Source organism: Charadrius vociferus, unplaced genomic scaffold (genome assembly GCF_000708025.1).
Source record: "Charadrius vociferus isolate BGI_N301 unplaced genomic scaffold, ASM70802v2 scaffold528, whole genome shotgun sequence".
Taxonomy (NCBI): domain Eukaryota; kingdom Metazoa; phylum Chordata; class Aves; order Charadriiformes; family Charadriidae; genus Charadrius; species Charadrius vociferus.
This window is the reverse complement of record NW_009649559.1, coordinates 420002-435339: the sequence shown is the minus strand read 5'-3', so window position 1 is coordinate 435339 and position 15338 is coordinate 420002. Positions and strand designations below refer to the sequence as shown.

The following is a 15338-nucleotide window of genomic DNA, read 5'->3' as shown; positions in this document are numbered from 1 at the left end:
AAAGACTACAAAAACAAACAAAAACCCCTGCAGTTAAACTCCAAAAACCCTATTCGATCCCAGGAGGAAGTACCACATTTCTACACTGATCGACAAACAAGACAGTGCGAAGTTGTAGTTTGAGAAGAACTGTGAGAATCAGCTTCTAAGGCTGGATCTACCCATCCTGGGAAAGTGGTTACATGTACACCAGGTCCTGACATCCTTCTCCAGTAATGGGAAGGAGAGTACTGTATGTGTGGGTGTACTCACAAGGAACAAGATTATACCTGCAGAAGAGGTCAGTGTTTTCCACTATATTAATCATCTAGAATCAGACTGCAAAGTTGAGGCTATTTTAAGAGCAATACAAACTAAGCCCAAATCAGAAGCAATTCTTCTTGCTCTTACCTGGAAGTGTGTCAACAGAGGAGGGACGGTGCTAGGTGTTGAGGACACAAGCACAGATTTTTACTTCCTAGCCCTGGAAAGTATTAGGTAGTCAGTTTGTGGGTCCTGCAGTGCTGGATGTAGAGCCCCTAACTCTAATGGGACATCCATACCACACCTGGTCCAAGCCTCACCGCTACAGTTCCAGCAGTATCACTGGTATTCTGCCCATCTAACCAAAAAAACACTAGATAAGAGACTGGATCAGTTGCTCTCAGGATATTTTAAAGAGGTGTCAGAGTACACCGTGCTGCCAAGCCGTGAGTGTGATGACTTTGTTCTGGAGTTTATCACTCGAACTAGTGTTTCTGCTCTGTAGGTCAGAGTTGCCTGGAGAAAGACTCATCAGTATCCCTGAAAAAATAAGAATTTCGGGTGCAGTAGCTGATCATAAGGACATGCAGTTTGGTACCACTCAAGACCTGGGAGCATTCTTGCTTACAAAGGTATCATACTTGGAATTGTGCTTCTTTGCATTTTGGCTGGACAGAAATACTAGAACAAGCTTCACAGAGACACTACATGATTGACACGAGCACTTTCTAAACAGTCTCATGCAGCCCATGGGATTCCCACCTCTTGCCTGAGGCTAACAGCCAGGTTTTATAGGAAAGATTATTTTACTTTGTGGTTTATTTTCCCCATCAGTCATCACAGTTAAGCTAACCAGAGCAAGGATGCAGGCACAGAAGCACTTCCTGCAAGCAGCATTTTCAGCAAGAGCAATAAGCCATCTCCCACCTCTGCTGCTGAAGCATTCAGGGACTCAGCCACAATACGGCTCAGTTTCAGCCTTCCTGTGCATGGGTATAAAGGGGGGTGTCACAAGAAGGTGTCAAGTACCACATCAGACCATCTGTTCATACAGTCTGGCTATATGTCTGTTTTCTCAAAGAGTCCTTAAGAGGCTGGCCTCTTTTCCTAGTCCAGAAGGGGAACTGTGCAATATCACACTAAAGCTAAATGTGGTTCAGGTTACACTCTAAAAATGAGAATCGCAAGTGGCACCTCACAGATGTTTTACACCAGTTAAGACAAGTCCTTCAATATTAGTAATAAACCATGTTACTGTGCTACTTTGTGCACAAAAGGTCAAAAGGCTTTGGGGACCGGGCACTTGGCAGATGAAATGGGTTCTTATTCAGAGCAGACATTAATTAGGCAAAATGTAAAGGGATAAGACATACTTTTGTTTTATTAAGTCCCACTGACATGTACTTCCCCATACCCTTTAAACAGGAAGGAAAGTGCGAGAAGTAACTGGATGCTTGCCACATCTTATAGCTCCCTTACCGTGGCAAGGTATTTTAAATGCAAAGAGGTATTTTAAAACATCCACAGGATGAACTGTTCTCTTGGAAGAAACAGTGCCAGATCCAAGGTTAGCTTCTACATCTGTTTACAAAGCACTAGAGTCCTTGCAGAAAGCTTTATCTATCTTCCTAAGCAAAAAGCTAGTCTGGCACCTGTCCAGCAAGATTAGTTCACTTATGTTTAAGCTGTAGAAAGTAGTAGAAAAGTGCTTGCAACCCAAAAGAAAGCAAGAGAGTTTAACATTTGGGCAGACTTGGATTTGCATCCTTTAGCAAAGCTAAAGGTTCTTTCTTCCTTCTACAGTTCTCAGGCACCAACTCCATTCTATCTCCATAGCTCAAAGATCTCCCCAAATGGCGGAAGTTAGATGTCTTCAGAAACTTAGACAAACACAGACCTTTTGAGTCAAGTCTCCAGTTACTGTCCTCTAGCTCTGTTAAGTTCCATGCCCATCTGCAAGGAGTTCGTTTCAAGAATATCGTTTGTTACAAGACTTGAATAGTTATCAGAAGGGTTCTGCGGCTGTGCGCCCAGGAACCCATAACTCATTTTAACATGCTAAAGAGCATCTTGCTAATGAACAAGCCTAACAGACCCAGTGTTTTGTTTAAAGCTTCATTCTCAGAACCTGAGCTCTGACCTTCTAAATAGCAAAGCAGCAGCCAGGACCGTGAGCAGGAAAACCTGAATCCAGCAAATGACTAGAGTCATTCTCAACCCAAGAAGCCACATTTATATCAGATTACAGATGGAACAGTTTGTTAAGCTTGTCCAAACTAAACTGCTTTCTCCTAGAGACATAGGGCTTTGTGTTAAATCTCTGCAGACTTACCATACAGCAGTTCTTCCCTCCTCACACGCTAGAAGTAGGTTTAGCTGCATCAACAGTTATCTAGGTACCCAGTGTTGCCAAAGTGCCAATTTGGCTGAGATATTTTTGAGAGCAGTCCTATTTTTCAAATGTGAACAGATGCAAAGGATTGGGGAGAAGCAGAGAGAAGAAATACGAAGAAAAGAGATGATGGAGGGCTGGAAAGCACTGTAGTTTCCTGGCAAATACTTTATTTAAACAAGCAAGAATACACTTCCATATTGCATTATGATGTGGGTTTCCTCACACTCACTGTTTTAGATGAGTGGCATTAGCATTTCCCCACACACGATCAGTGGAGGTTTCACGAGAGCAAGTCAGACAGACGAGACATCACTGTGCAAGTAAAGTAGGCAGAGATATTCAAACAGGAGAACTCGTTTTCATCTCAAAGCCTGGAAGAGCTGGAGGAATGTGCTCTTGGAGGAGTTCTCAGAGTTAGTTTACACAGGTGCCGTTTAAGGGATAGCCCTCCATCACCTTTGCTGACAAACAAGACATTTTCCAGCAGAAAGGTATTTGCTCCCGGAGGGGTAGAATAAACAAAGCATGTATCTGTTGCAAGAAAAACAAAAAACAAACAAACAAAACCCCCCCACACCGTATGACTGCTTCACTCCCTGCTTTAAGGAAAGCAAGTGAGGAAAAGCACTCACATAGTGTTTCCTTACAGTATGAAAACTATTTACAGAGACTGATGGAGGGAAGAAACAAGGCACAAGATCTACAGACTAATTCATCTATAGAATCACCCTTTATTTATATGGCCTAGGCTCCTGACAGCCACTGTGGCACATAGAGGTGTTTGGCACACATGGCCTCAAGAGAAGTATACTGATCCAAGAGCCATCTGGTCAGCACACAAATCCTGAAGAGGCCAAGCTGATCACTGGCAATAAAAAGTATTGATTAAAATTTTCCAATTATTTTCTTGGCAACAATCCAGAACACAGCTGCGTCTTCACAGTATCCAGGATTTTCATTTCCAATTTGCCTCATACTAGCATCTAAAAAGCTACAGCAAAGGTGCTAGTTCTACCCAGATAAGCATGGGTTTGAGTATTGTCTCGGGTAATCTATCACCTACCATCCCCACATGTCAGCGCTTTCACCACTGAGCTAGTTGAAAGTAGCTGTTGCTGACAACATCTGCATCAGTGAGGGGGAAGAGGCTTCTCTGCCCTTGAGCAACACCTGCACTGCAGCATATTCCTTTCAAGGAACTCATCACATCATTCAAGCTCATCGGAAAGGTGAGGCCAACTATGGAGACAGACTTTAAGATGTGGTTTTATACCCTAGGAAGCCCTTTAGGAAGATACAGCAAGTTCCACTGAAGCAATGTAAGGCCACACTTTCCCATGAGGACAGGGCATTGAATCAGCATAGTAAGTTTTCCGGGTAGATGTGACATGAGAGAAGCTTCATCCCTTGCCAGTATTTTGGCTTTGAGAGGCTACTAGCTACTCTTATCAGATACGTAGTATTAGGGTGGCTTGAAAGAGCTTGTTTTTCCAGACTTAAATTCAGCTTGAGGTTAGAGCACAGACTAACAACAAGAATAAGGATTAAAGCACGTGCTTCACTGCTGTAAGCCATCCCATCACTAGCACCACTACATACAGACCACTGCAACTATTCTTTTCCAAGACAGGCTGAGAGGTTACCATCCTCACAGTAGGGTCTGGACTCCTTAATTTGAGGGTATCATCCAGAAGCAAATAAAGACAGTTGCTATTTACATTTTGTTCATTTTCCTGGAGAGTAGAGTACTACATATTTTCATGTCATCTTTGCTCCCACATGCTAGTGTAGCTCTCTTCAACCTGAGATCCATAAAACCACAAACCAGAGACCAGCAGATGCCCATCTTTAGAGGTTAGAGACATCACCACTTTCACTTCCAGAGTAACTTCATACCTACTGCTTATTGCTTCACAGAAGCAGCAGTGTAGAAGCTCTGAATGTGGCTGTAAGACAGCCATGCTCTCCAAAGAAATTTATGCTTTGAGGACCACTCTAAATACAGCTCTTAGGTAAGCTCCTTCCTTGCCTGTTGTAGGAATTTTGGATTATTGCCCTTATTTTCAGAACACTTTCAGTTAGTTCCACTAACCCATGTCACCTACAGGCTTATTCAGACAAATACTTCACGATTTCTGTGACATATCTGGTTGACAATCAACAGTTTTGGCATTATACCTTCACCTGCAGCCAAAGGCAACACCTCTTTCTGCATTCTGCCCCTCCCAGTTTAGAAAATAAAACATGTCCTGTAAATTCATCTGTCAATAAACCACTTAAGTTGGATTAGCATTGGGAATGCTAACTCATTAAAAGAGTTGCAGCTCACTGGATTTATTTTCCATCTTCAGCTGGTCACTGCAGTATTGTCAGCAGTTACCTTGCTGTCAGTTATTGCCCTTTGTAACTGGAAAATAAATAGGTTCCCCACAGTTTTTTGAGAATTTACTACAAGTAAATTCTTTCTGAGTAAATTCACTCATCTTTTACCTTTTACCTCAAGGTTGAAGCTGCCACCCCCTCCAAGGTGGATTTTGGAGCTTTCTGCCCCATTTCATCCTAGTGATGGGAGTAGTTTTCCCCAGCCACAAGAGCCCGGAGCCTCAGCTGCACTGCAACCCAGGCTCCGGCAGTCAAGTCAGCCACAGCTTAAACAGTCAGTACAGCTCCTCATTTAAGATTTTGCTCAAGGTCAGCAGAGAACAAGCGTCAGTGAAGTTACTTCTGAGAAATACACCAGATCAAATGCCACTTTTAATTGGTGCATCGTCTTCTGCATCCAAGTTACAACCTCAAAGATGCAGTTTAGGTACTCCATGTAGCAGTACTGAGTTAAGTCTCGCTGCACTGTATGAGCGCCCATCTTGCTTTCTGACCTACTTTACTGCAACCAGCCTCTCCGCTCGGATAACGAAGAGACTGGCTAGTGTGACAGCCCAACGATCCGTTTGAGATACCACAAGAGCAGTCCACAATGCTAGAAGACACCGGGACAACAGTTTGCAGGTTAATCTAGGAACTGATATCCCCCAGCTCACAGCATGTCAATAGGAAAGCCTCAGTCTGTGTTCTCTGCCCCTCCCATCATTAATTACAGGGACATGCTGCCTGAGGCTTATCACAAACCCCTAAGGCACCAGGGGAAAAATGATGTGCCCACACAGCTGTAAAAAGAGAGATTTTGAATCAATCTGCTTATGTCCTTCTCCCCATGAAGGAGCTCAGAGAGCATCCAGCAACTTGGGTAGGTTTGAGGCGTTCCAGCACAGGCAGCCCAGAGGATTCTTTCCGACCACCAAGCATAACTTTTTCCACCATGGCTGACAAGTTATTGCCAAGACCCACCCTCCTGAAACCCGGCTGAAGAACCAAGTTCTTCTATGTGCATTTTGAATATCTGTTTTCAATACTCTGTCTCATTAAGTATGAAGCAATCCTGTTGAAAAGATTATGAAAGCTGTGCAACACCGAATTCAACCTCAAAGTACACCCCTCCCTCCATTAAGTTGAAACAATAACCACAAAGTAATAATACTGTTATACAGTAGAAGCTATGTTCAGTTATACCAGATGGAAAGATTAAAAAAAGTAACAGTACTAAGACAGTTATGTTGATGTAAGCATTTGTCCCAAGTTAAGTGTTAACTATCCTTCATCTTGTCCAGAAGAGATGGGAATTGCCAATTCCAGAGAAACTCACTGTACTGGGAAGTTGTGGACCATAAAGAGACCACCGAGTACAGTTTTACATCAGTACTAGAGCACCCACATTGTAAGATACCATTAAAGCACCCTTACCAATAAAATCCTATTTCTATAAATGAAGGCAGCTGTAAGCAAGTACACCAACGCATTGTTGTTGTACGTGCTTCTACACCGTCAAACCCCAGACTGGCTACAAGCAAAAAGGAGGCAAGCACTCTATTATTTTCAGTAAGATACCATGGTATTAACCTATCCAAGTGACATCATGAGTTTGAGATGAAATAGCTACAGAAAGCAGTTCTAGTTACCACCGTTAGACTAGAAAAGAGCTGCCTGATGCACGTGTGTGTACACTCACATACAGTACAACAGGAGAAGAGACAGCAGTTCCTTGAAACAAGATGAGGACTAAGCTCAGCCTTTGAAAGCCAATGGGCCACTTACAAAGCACTGCGGCACACAAGTGCTTGTACCTAAAAGCTTCCTGGTCTAAGAACCATGGTTCAGCGATTGAACACACATCTAGTAGGCAACGTAATCTCCCCATTTGGTGCAGTGACTGGGGGAAGAGAACCACAGGATTTCTCAAAAGCCACGAGAACAGTTTCATAAATTGGTGAATTCTGAAACAGTTCAGCGACAGTTCAACCAAACTAGCAATCCTACTGCCCTAGCTGGAAAACAACATCCCTCTGTCCTTCAGCCACTTCTGCAGACAAGGACAGCGATTTACTGGAAGAAGCTTCACATTCACACGTCCTTATGCTTAACTTCAATGACAACATTTGCTGGAGGGACAATACAGCAGAGGTGACATCAATCTAGAAGGTTTCTGAAGTGCACTGATGAAGAGTGCCTGACACAGGTGTTTGATAAGCTGATGAGAAGAGATGCTTTGCTGAGTTTTAGTCTTACAAAGAAGGAAGAATTGATCAGGAATGTGAAGGTAGGGGGCTGTCTCAGCCACTGTAGCCATGAGCTGGCAGAGTTCAGGTTCAAAAGAGGAGGGAGCAAAGCAAAGAGCAGGATCAGAAAGCAAAGAGCAGGATCAGAAGCCCAGACTTACAGGCAGCAGACTTTAGCCTCTTCAGGGATCTGCTAGGAAGAAGGCACATGGCCCTGGAGAGGCATCCAGGAGAACTAGTTGATTTTCAAGGAACACCTCTCCAACCCCGAAACTGGTCCATCCCAATGAGCAGGAAACCAAGCAAAGGTCAGTGAAGATCTACATGCATGAACACAGATCTCCCGACTAAACTCAAATATAAAAAGGAAAAATAAAAAAGGCAGCAGCAGGCTCAGTAGACCCAGGGGGAATACAGAGGAACTGTCTGAGCACGCAGGGATGCTTTTAGTGGGATGGAGCCGAACCTGGCAAAGGATGGGAACAGCAACAAGATAGGCTTCTGTAGGCAAATCGGCAGCAAAATGAAGAACAAGGAAAATGCAGTCCTGATGGCGCAGAGGATCCAGTGACAAAGGACACAGATAAGGCTGAAGTACTCGGTGCTTTTTTTGCCTTTTGCTTTTTTTTGCTGGTCTTTAGGAAGCCTTCAGGAATCCCAGGCACCCAAGCTTAGTGGGAAAGTCTGGAACAAGGCAAACTCAGCATCAGTGGGGGAGGACCAGGTTAGGGAGCATTTCAACAAACTGGACAGACATAAACCCATGATGACATGGACTCACAAGTGCTGAGGGAGCTGAATGATGCCACTGTAATGCCACTTTCAATTATCTTATCATTATGGTGACAAGGGGAGGTTCATGAAGACTGGAAGAAACCAAGTGTCATTCCTGTCTTCAAGTCAGCAGACAGAACGAACTACAGATCAGTCAGCCTCACCTCGATGCCTGGAAAGCAAATATTGGAACCCATTTCCAAACACATAAAGGACATGGTGACGAGAAGTGAGGATGGAGTTAAGGGAAGACATGCTTAACCAACCAAACATGTGCTACGAAGATATGACTGGCGTGGTGTACAAGAGGAGAGCTTTAACGTAGTTTATCTCAACTTTAAGAGGGCTAATCTAGAAGGTTTCTGAAGTGCACTGATGAAGAGTGCCTGACACAGGTGTTTGATAAGCTGATGAGAAGAGATGCTTTGCTGAGTTTTAGTCTTACAAAGAAGGAAGAATTGATCAGGAATGTGAAGGTAGGGGGCTGTCTCAGCCACTGTAGCCATGAGCTGGCAGAGTTCAGGTTCAAAAGAGGAGGGAGCAAAGCAAAGAGCAGGATCAGAAAGCAAAGAGCAGGATCAGAAGCCCAGACTTACAGGCAGCAGACTTTAGCCTCTTCAGGGATCTGCTAGGAAGAAGGCACATGGCCCTGGAGAGGCATCCAGGAGAACTAGTTGATTTTCAAGGAACACCTCTCCAACCCCGAAACTGGTCCATCCCAATGAGCAGGAAACCAAGCAAAGGTCAGTGAAGATCTACATGCATGAACACAGATCTCCCGACTAAACTCAAATATAAAAAGGAAAAATAAAAAAGGCAGCAGCAGGCTCAGTAGACCCAGGGGGAATACAGAGGAACTGTCTGAGCACGCAGGGATGCTTTTAGTGGGATGGAGCCGAACCTGGCAAAGGATGGGAACAGCAACAAGATAGGCTTCTGTAGGCAAATCGGCAGCAAAATGAAGAACAAGGAAAATGCAGTCCTGATGGCGCAGAGGATCCAGTGACAAAGGACACAGATAAGGCTGAAGTACTCGGTGCTTTTTTTGCCTTTTGCTTTTTTTTGCTGGTCTTTAGGAAGCCTTCAGGAATCCCAGGCACCCAAGCTTAGTGGGAAAGTCTGGAACAAGGCAAACTCAGCATCAGTGGGGGAGGACCAGGTTAGGGAGCATTTCAACAAACTGGACAGACATAAACCCATGATGACATGGACTCACAAGTGCTGAGGGAGCTGAATGATGCCACTGTAATGCCACTTTCAATTATCTTATCATTATGGTGACAAGGGGAGGTTCATGAAGACTGGAAGAAACCAAGTGTCATTCCTGTCTTCAAGTCAGCAGACAGAACGAACTACAGATCAGTCAGCCTCACCTCGATGCCTGGAAAGCAAATATTGGAACCCATTTCCAAACACATAAAGGACATGGTGACGAGAAGTGAGGATGGAGTTAAGGGAAGACATGCTTAACCAACCAAACATGTGCTACGAAGATATGACTGGCGTGGTGTACAAGAGGAGAGCTTTAACGTAGTTTATCTCAACTTTAAGAGGGCTTTCAACACTGTCTCCCATAACATCCTCCTAGACAAGCTGATGAGGTACAAGCTAAGCAAATGTACAGTGAAGCAGACTGAAAACTGGTTGAACTGTTGGGCTCAAAGGGTTGTGATCCCACAAACTCCAACTGAAGGGCAGGAATTAGTGGAGTACACCAGCAGACAGTAATAGAGCCACTACTGTTTAACACCTTCATTAATGACCTAAATGATCGGACAGGGTACATCCTCAGCAAGCGTGCTGAGGGTACAGAACCGTGTGGAGTGCTTGATATATCGGATGGTTCCAATTTGGAACCACTGGTATCATTCAGAGGGACCTCAGCAGGCTGAAGAAATGGCCTGGCAGGTCCCTGGTGAAATTATACATGAGGAAATGCAAGTCCTGCACCTGGCAGGAATAACCCCATATAGCAGTATGCTGGCTGACTGAAAAGCAGCTTGGCAGAAGGAGAAAAGAAAAAAAAAAACACATAACAAACCACACAAAAAAACACCACAACACACACAACAGATCCCAATAGAAAAATTGACCAGCAGCCAACAATATGCCTCATGGCAAAAGCAGCCAACAGCCTGGAGAGGAGAATGCTCAGGCGATCTTACCAATATAGATAAATACCTGATGGGAGGCTGTACAGAAGGTGGTGACAGACTCTTTTCAACGGATCCAACAACAGAACAAGAGACAATGGGCACAAATGGAAATATTAGAAGTTTCACTTAAACATGAGAAGGAAATTTTACTTTGTGGGTAACTGGGTGGAGGAACAGGTTACCCAGAGAGATATTTAAAAAAACACCTTCACAGCATCCTGGGCAGCCTGCTCTAGCTAACCCTGCTCTGAGCTGATGGGCTGGACGAGAAGACATCCAGAGCTGCCATCCAGCCACCACTTCTCTGTGATTGTCAGTTTTGTGTTGCTGTAGATTGGAATTGAGATCAACTCATCCATGCTGATGAGTTCACCAACTTCAGTTCCTGACTTTCTGTAGTCCTCAGTCTCTCCCAAGACTGAGAATTTGCCTCTGGCTTACTTTAAGAACAATACATGGTGTTGGTCTAACAGTTCTCAGTCAGAGAAGGAAGAGGTTTGTAGAAGCTCAGGCAGATCTATTTTAAGCTTTCAGATTTTACTGCAAACTGGTTTCATCTGTGGGTGGATGAAGTTAAGAGCAATAATTATAAACTAGCAACCAAGGAGCCTGGAAGTAGAACTCCAGACGCTCGGTATATTTTTTTGTTGGAGAGCTACCAGGCTCCCTTCCAGAATGAGTGTTAAGTAACAGCACTCCAGCAAACACACCAAGTATTTATACTTGATCAGGTGCTAATACAGGCCTAGAGGTTCACCAGGGTGGTAGCTTGTAAGCAGATGAGCAAGGGGTCACACAAAAACAATAGTTTTCAGTCAGTAACCAGAAGTTTGTATGTAGTAGGAGTTTTAATGTCTATCTCCATGAATTAGCAAGTTCAAGTTATGCGTTCATTGCAAGCCTAGTATTCCACATCAGCTCTGCTTGATATACTTACTACCTGTAAAACAACCTTGAAGCTCACATCAGCTGTCCAGTGTTAATAGAGCCAAATACAAGGCACATGAATCTTCAAAGAAGAAAAGCTGCACAGGTTATAGGTAGCTGGCCACAAATACAGTATCAGGTAGTCAGAGATGTCTGAAAGAGGACAAGGGAGTCTGAGCCCTAGAACAGGTGGGATATGAAAGCTTTTGGAGCGGTAGGCAAGAAACTAGTACTGGGAGTTGGGATCCTATCAGACAGCTGCCAGCCTCAAGGCAGGCCATAGCAAGAACAGCCAACATCACCCCATCAGGAAGATACTCTCACAACACGAGGCTAGAGCAACTACAAGGACCACAGCTAGAGGACAGCAGGAGTAAGCCACACAGAATGTTTTCTTTCTAATTTCGCACAGCCTGACACTTCCAACCCTTAGCAGCATGCTATTAAATTTGCACAGCCTCAGTGGGGCTGCATCCTGAGTCTTACCATACTTCTACAACCCTTTGGGCACAACCACACAGCAGAACACCATCTACTTCTCACCTCTGCTCCAAACCCAGGAACCCATTAATAATGCCTTTTCTCCTCAGTGTCAAAGTGATTGGCCTAGTGCAGAGCAGAGTTGCTACTGAAAGTGTCAAACTAGTGAACTGGAGTCTGTCACATGCAAGCAGAACTTCCTTTTTTTTTTAAAAAAAAAGGAAAAAGAAAAAGGAGAGAAATCCACACTGACGCTTCCCCATTTTTCTTACCTTCCTCTGCAGAGGATCTGCTCTGAAAAGCAGGTCTCAATTAGCTTGCATGCCTTCCAAAAGCTTTAAGACAGCAAGAACCCATTTTTACAGCTAACTCTGCAATGGACCTCGCCATGCATCCTGAGGAAGCTTCCTCCTGCATGTTTCTCTCTCACCTGATGTCACCAAAAAAAAAAAAAAAAGGTAGGGGAGCATGAGATTAGTACCGCTTAGGAGTTCAGCTTCAGCTGTCTCCTTATTTGGAGGGTAGCAAGGGTAAAGCGAGAATAAGCTTGAAAAAGCTGATGGTGGTCAGGTATCAGGACAAACAATGTCTTATGCAATTAGACTTGAGGGGAACAAAAACATCTTTATAGAAAGATCTTGCCAATACAGAAATGCTTCAGAGACAAGAATCTACAACTCAAGTGTTTAATGTTTGCTGCAGAACCACTGTGAAAGCCAAGTACTTAGCCAGAAATGTCCATTTCATCTAAGACATTAGATGCTGCTCGGAAGTCAAGGTTTCCTGGCTCCTAAAACAGCTCTCTCCTACAAGTCAGGATGAAGATGCTATTTCAGACAATGAAAGCTCCACAGCCCTTTTCATAAGATTCAGAAAACTCGAGACTAGTCTGCTTAGAGGGCCTCAAAACCAGGGAAGCCACAGAAAACAGCACAGAAGGTTCTCCTTCCCTTTCCCATAACCTACTGCTCTAGTAGCATTAGCCACTGTTCTTAAACAGCAACCAGAGGTTTATGAGACTTGAGAGTTAGACAGTGTCTAAGCTACTAGACCATTCCCATGTTTGAATCAAAAACCAACAGGAGCACTGCCTGCATGTCCCCTGTCTTCCACGTTCCTCTGACTCAGGGTAAAGAAGTGTCCTTAGTGGCTCCAAAAAGGCAAGGAAACCATGCTTTAAAGAATGCAAAGCGGTGATGGCAGAGGTTCAACCTCTTCAGGCTGCACATCTGTGGCACTGCTTTATGGGCAGACAACTTCCCTTACTTCTGCACTTTCTCCCCTCAGAGGATTTCAGCCGTAAGTACTTTTATCTTGCAGCAGTGTTTAGGAAGTATTTGCTCAGAGCAGGTAAGAAGAACCCAGAAAAAACAAGTTATCCAGTTCATGGTGATGGGTTAGCCATTGCCACTATTGTCCTGCCAAAGAGATGTCCTAGTACAGGCCTGGTTGTGGACAGTGGTCCTTACAGAAGCTTACTGACTAAGAGCCACTTTGAAGCAGGAGATGTCAACCCACACTTCTCCTGCACTGCCAATCTCCACCAGACTCTCCAGAAAGGCCCTTGGAAAGGCCAAGAGAGCAGATAAGCACAGCTCCTATCAAAGAACCAAAAAAGAAGAGCTGCAGAGCTTTAAGCCTAAGTCAGACTTGAATACTGACCTCCCTCTGTTTCCCAACTATTGGAGCTATCCACACATTGTTAGTTGATTAGCGAGCCAGCCTTTCAAGAGATTAATGACCCACCACCAGAGATTAAGACCAAGAGGCCTACTAACCACCTAAAAGGTGTTTTTACATATTTACCTCCACTTACCATACTTGCTGTCTAGACTACTCAATATGCAGTGCAAGCAGTTCAAGCTTACTATTGCCTTGAAGTTAGGAACACCTGTTTGTTCACTGAAGTTTTTCCTGAGGTGAGAGAGAAGTTAAGTCATTTTTTTTCTTGCCAGTGTACCAGGTATTAAGCAGAAGAAGGGGGATCCCTCACACTGCAAAGCTGTTGGACTCCTTCCATCAGAAGGATCAGACATTTGGCTTTTTCTGCTAGTTCAGCTAGAAGGAAAAAGAAAAAAAAAAAAGAAAAAAGAATGCTGCTTTCTTCCTACTGGAAATCCTTTTATTCTGCAAGGCTCATTACCCTACTGCCATTTCCAGGTCAACCACAGAACTGCTCTCAAGTCTAAAAATTGCTTACCCCAGCCCCTTTTTGCTCTCACCTTTAGAGTATTTCTGTGCTGCCAAGGCCCTAGGACAGGACAGTACTACATACAGGTACTAGAAGATGAACTTCACCTGTGTTGCTAGTAGAAAAACTTCAGAAGAATCTTCCTACTGAGAAGTTAGCTGACCACAGCCTGAGGCTAGAGAGGTATTTCTGCTCCTAAGTTACCAGAGATGCTGCTACACTTCTCAGACACTTCAAGCCAGTAAAGAGGGAAGGAGCTTGCTTGTGCTCCAAAAACAAAAAAGCTCTTTAATACAGCTGAGGAAAGGAGTTAAAAGGTGTGAGCACCTCCTCCGAACAGACCTTCTCACCAGCTACGCGACAACGTGGATGGACAGCAGGAAGAGTGAGTACAGTACCACCACTTCACTCCTGAGCTGCAAGAAGACCCATGAAGGCAGCTGCCAACTCCTATTGCTACAGGTTGGTCAGACAGCAACCTAGTTATGTGAGTAAATCTAATCTATCGTAGACAAAAAAATTGCTACTCCCACCTTATTCACACATGCCCTTCTCTCAGAGGGCCACCAACTCTTTGTCAAGTTTCTTGGATGAAGGCGTATATCCCCGGAGGGAAGGAAAGCCTGGCTTCTCATTTGAACAACAGTGGGCAAATGTTCAAGGAGAGGGCTCCTTACGTGGGCAGGAACAAGTGCTGAATCTGTACAGCAGAGCTACAGGGCAACAGAAGGTGACACATGGAAGAGGTCAGACTACCTTGACTCATTCCCCTACAGCACGGGAGTGTATCGAACCAGATACTGCTGGCAGCCCCAACGTTTTTTGGAGGCTAGCAGATCTGCCCTGTCCAGAAGCAGTTCCACATTCTCCAGGACAACAGCCATCAGAAGCACCTCTTGCCACCAGCATCTCTGTAACACCTTCTAGGCACACCAGCCGGCCCAGAAGCGCAGATGGTAAAGTTTCAAACCAATCTCACCCCTTGCAACCCTCGCTCCCAGGAAATCCTACCTTAGCACATTTCAGGAAGTCTGCCCACAGAGATACCAAGTCCTTGCAAGAGCAGTTAGTGTATCAGTAGCGCTGTGCTGCCACTACTGCCTTCACATTCAGGAATTATCGCATCCAAGGCCCACACACAGGCAGGGCACTTTCCAAAGCCCGCTAGTGTCCTGCGGGCACATGCCAGACGAAAGGAAAGGGAAAGCAGGCACAGGTACTCCTGTAACAGCATCCTTTCCATACAACACCGCTTCAAGAAGCGAGCGGGAGCTCTGGAGAGGACAATCACAGACAAGCTGATGGCAAGCCCAGTGGTAAGGGAACAACGGCAGCTCCAAGCCTTCCCCGTAAGGGCTACAGGAAGGAGACGGCAAGGGAGTTGCAGCAATTCCTAAAGCACCCAAACCCATCTGTAAAGGGTATGAGCCACAGGAAGACACGACCAGCGAAATCCTGCTTCTTGCACCCACTCCTGTGAGAGTGGGAGCACCGGTCTCCCAGCTGGTCCCTTGCACAGAGGAACACGATGCCTGCAGCCCCCACACCCGGTGCCTCCTCCC

The 15338-nt window shown here is 44.8% G+C and overlaps 1 protein-coding gene across 1 annotated transcript in view; it reads right to left on the bottom strand.

Annotated features, from left to right (window-relative positions):
* The window catches only part of SNX30 (sorting nexin family member 30), a 38340-nt gene extending 32839 nt beyond the window's left edge, over positions 1-5501 (bottom strand). The window contains exon 1 of the mRNA XM_009890026.1: positions 5361-5501. Within this exon, the coding sequence (XP_009888328.1) occupies positions 5361-5501 (141 nt within the window). The remainder of the gene's footprint in view (positions 1-5360) is intronic.
* Between the last annotated feature and the right edge of the window lie 9837 nt (positions 5502-15338).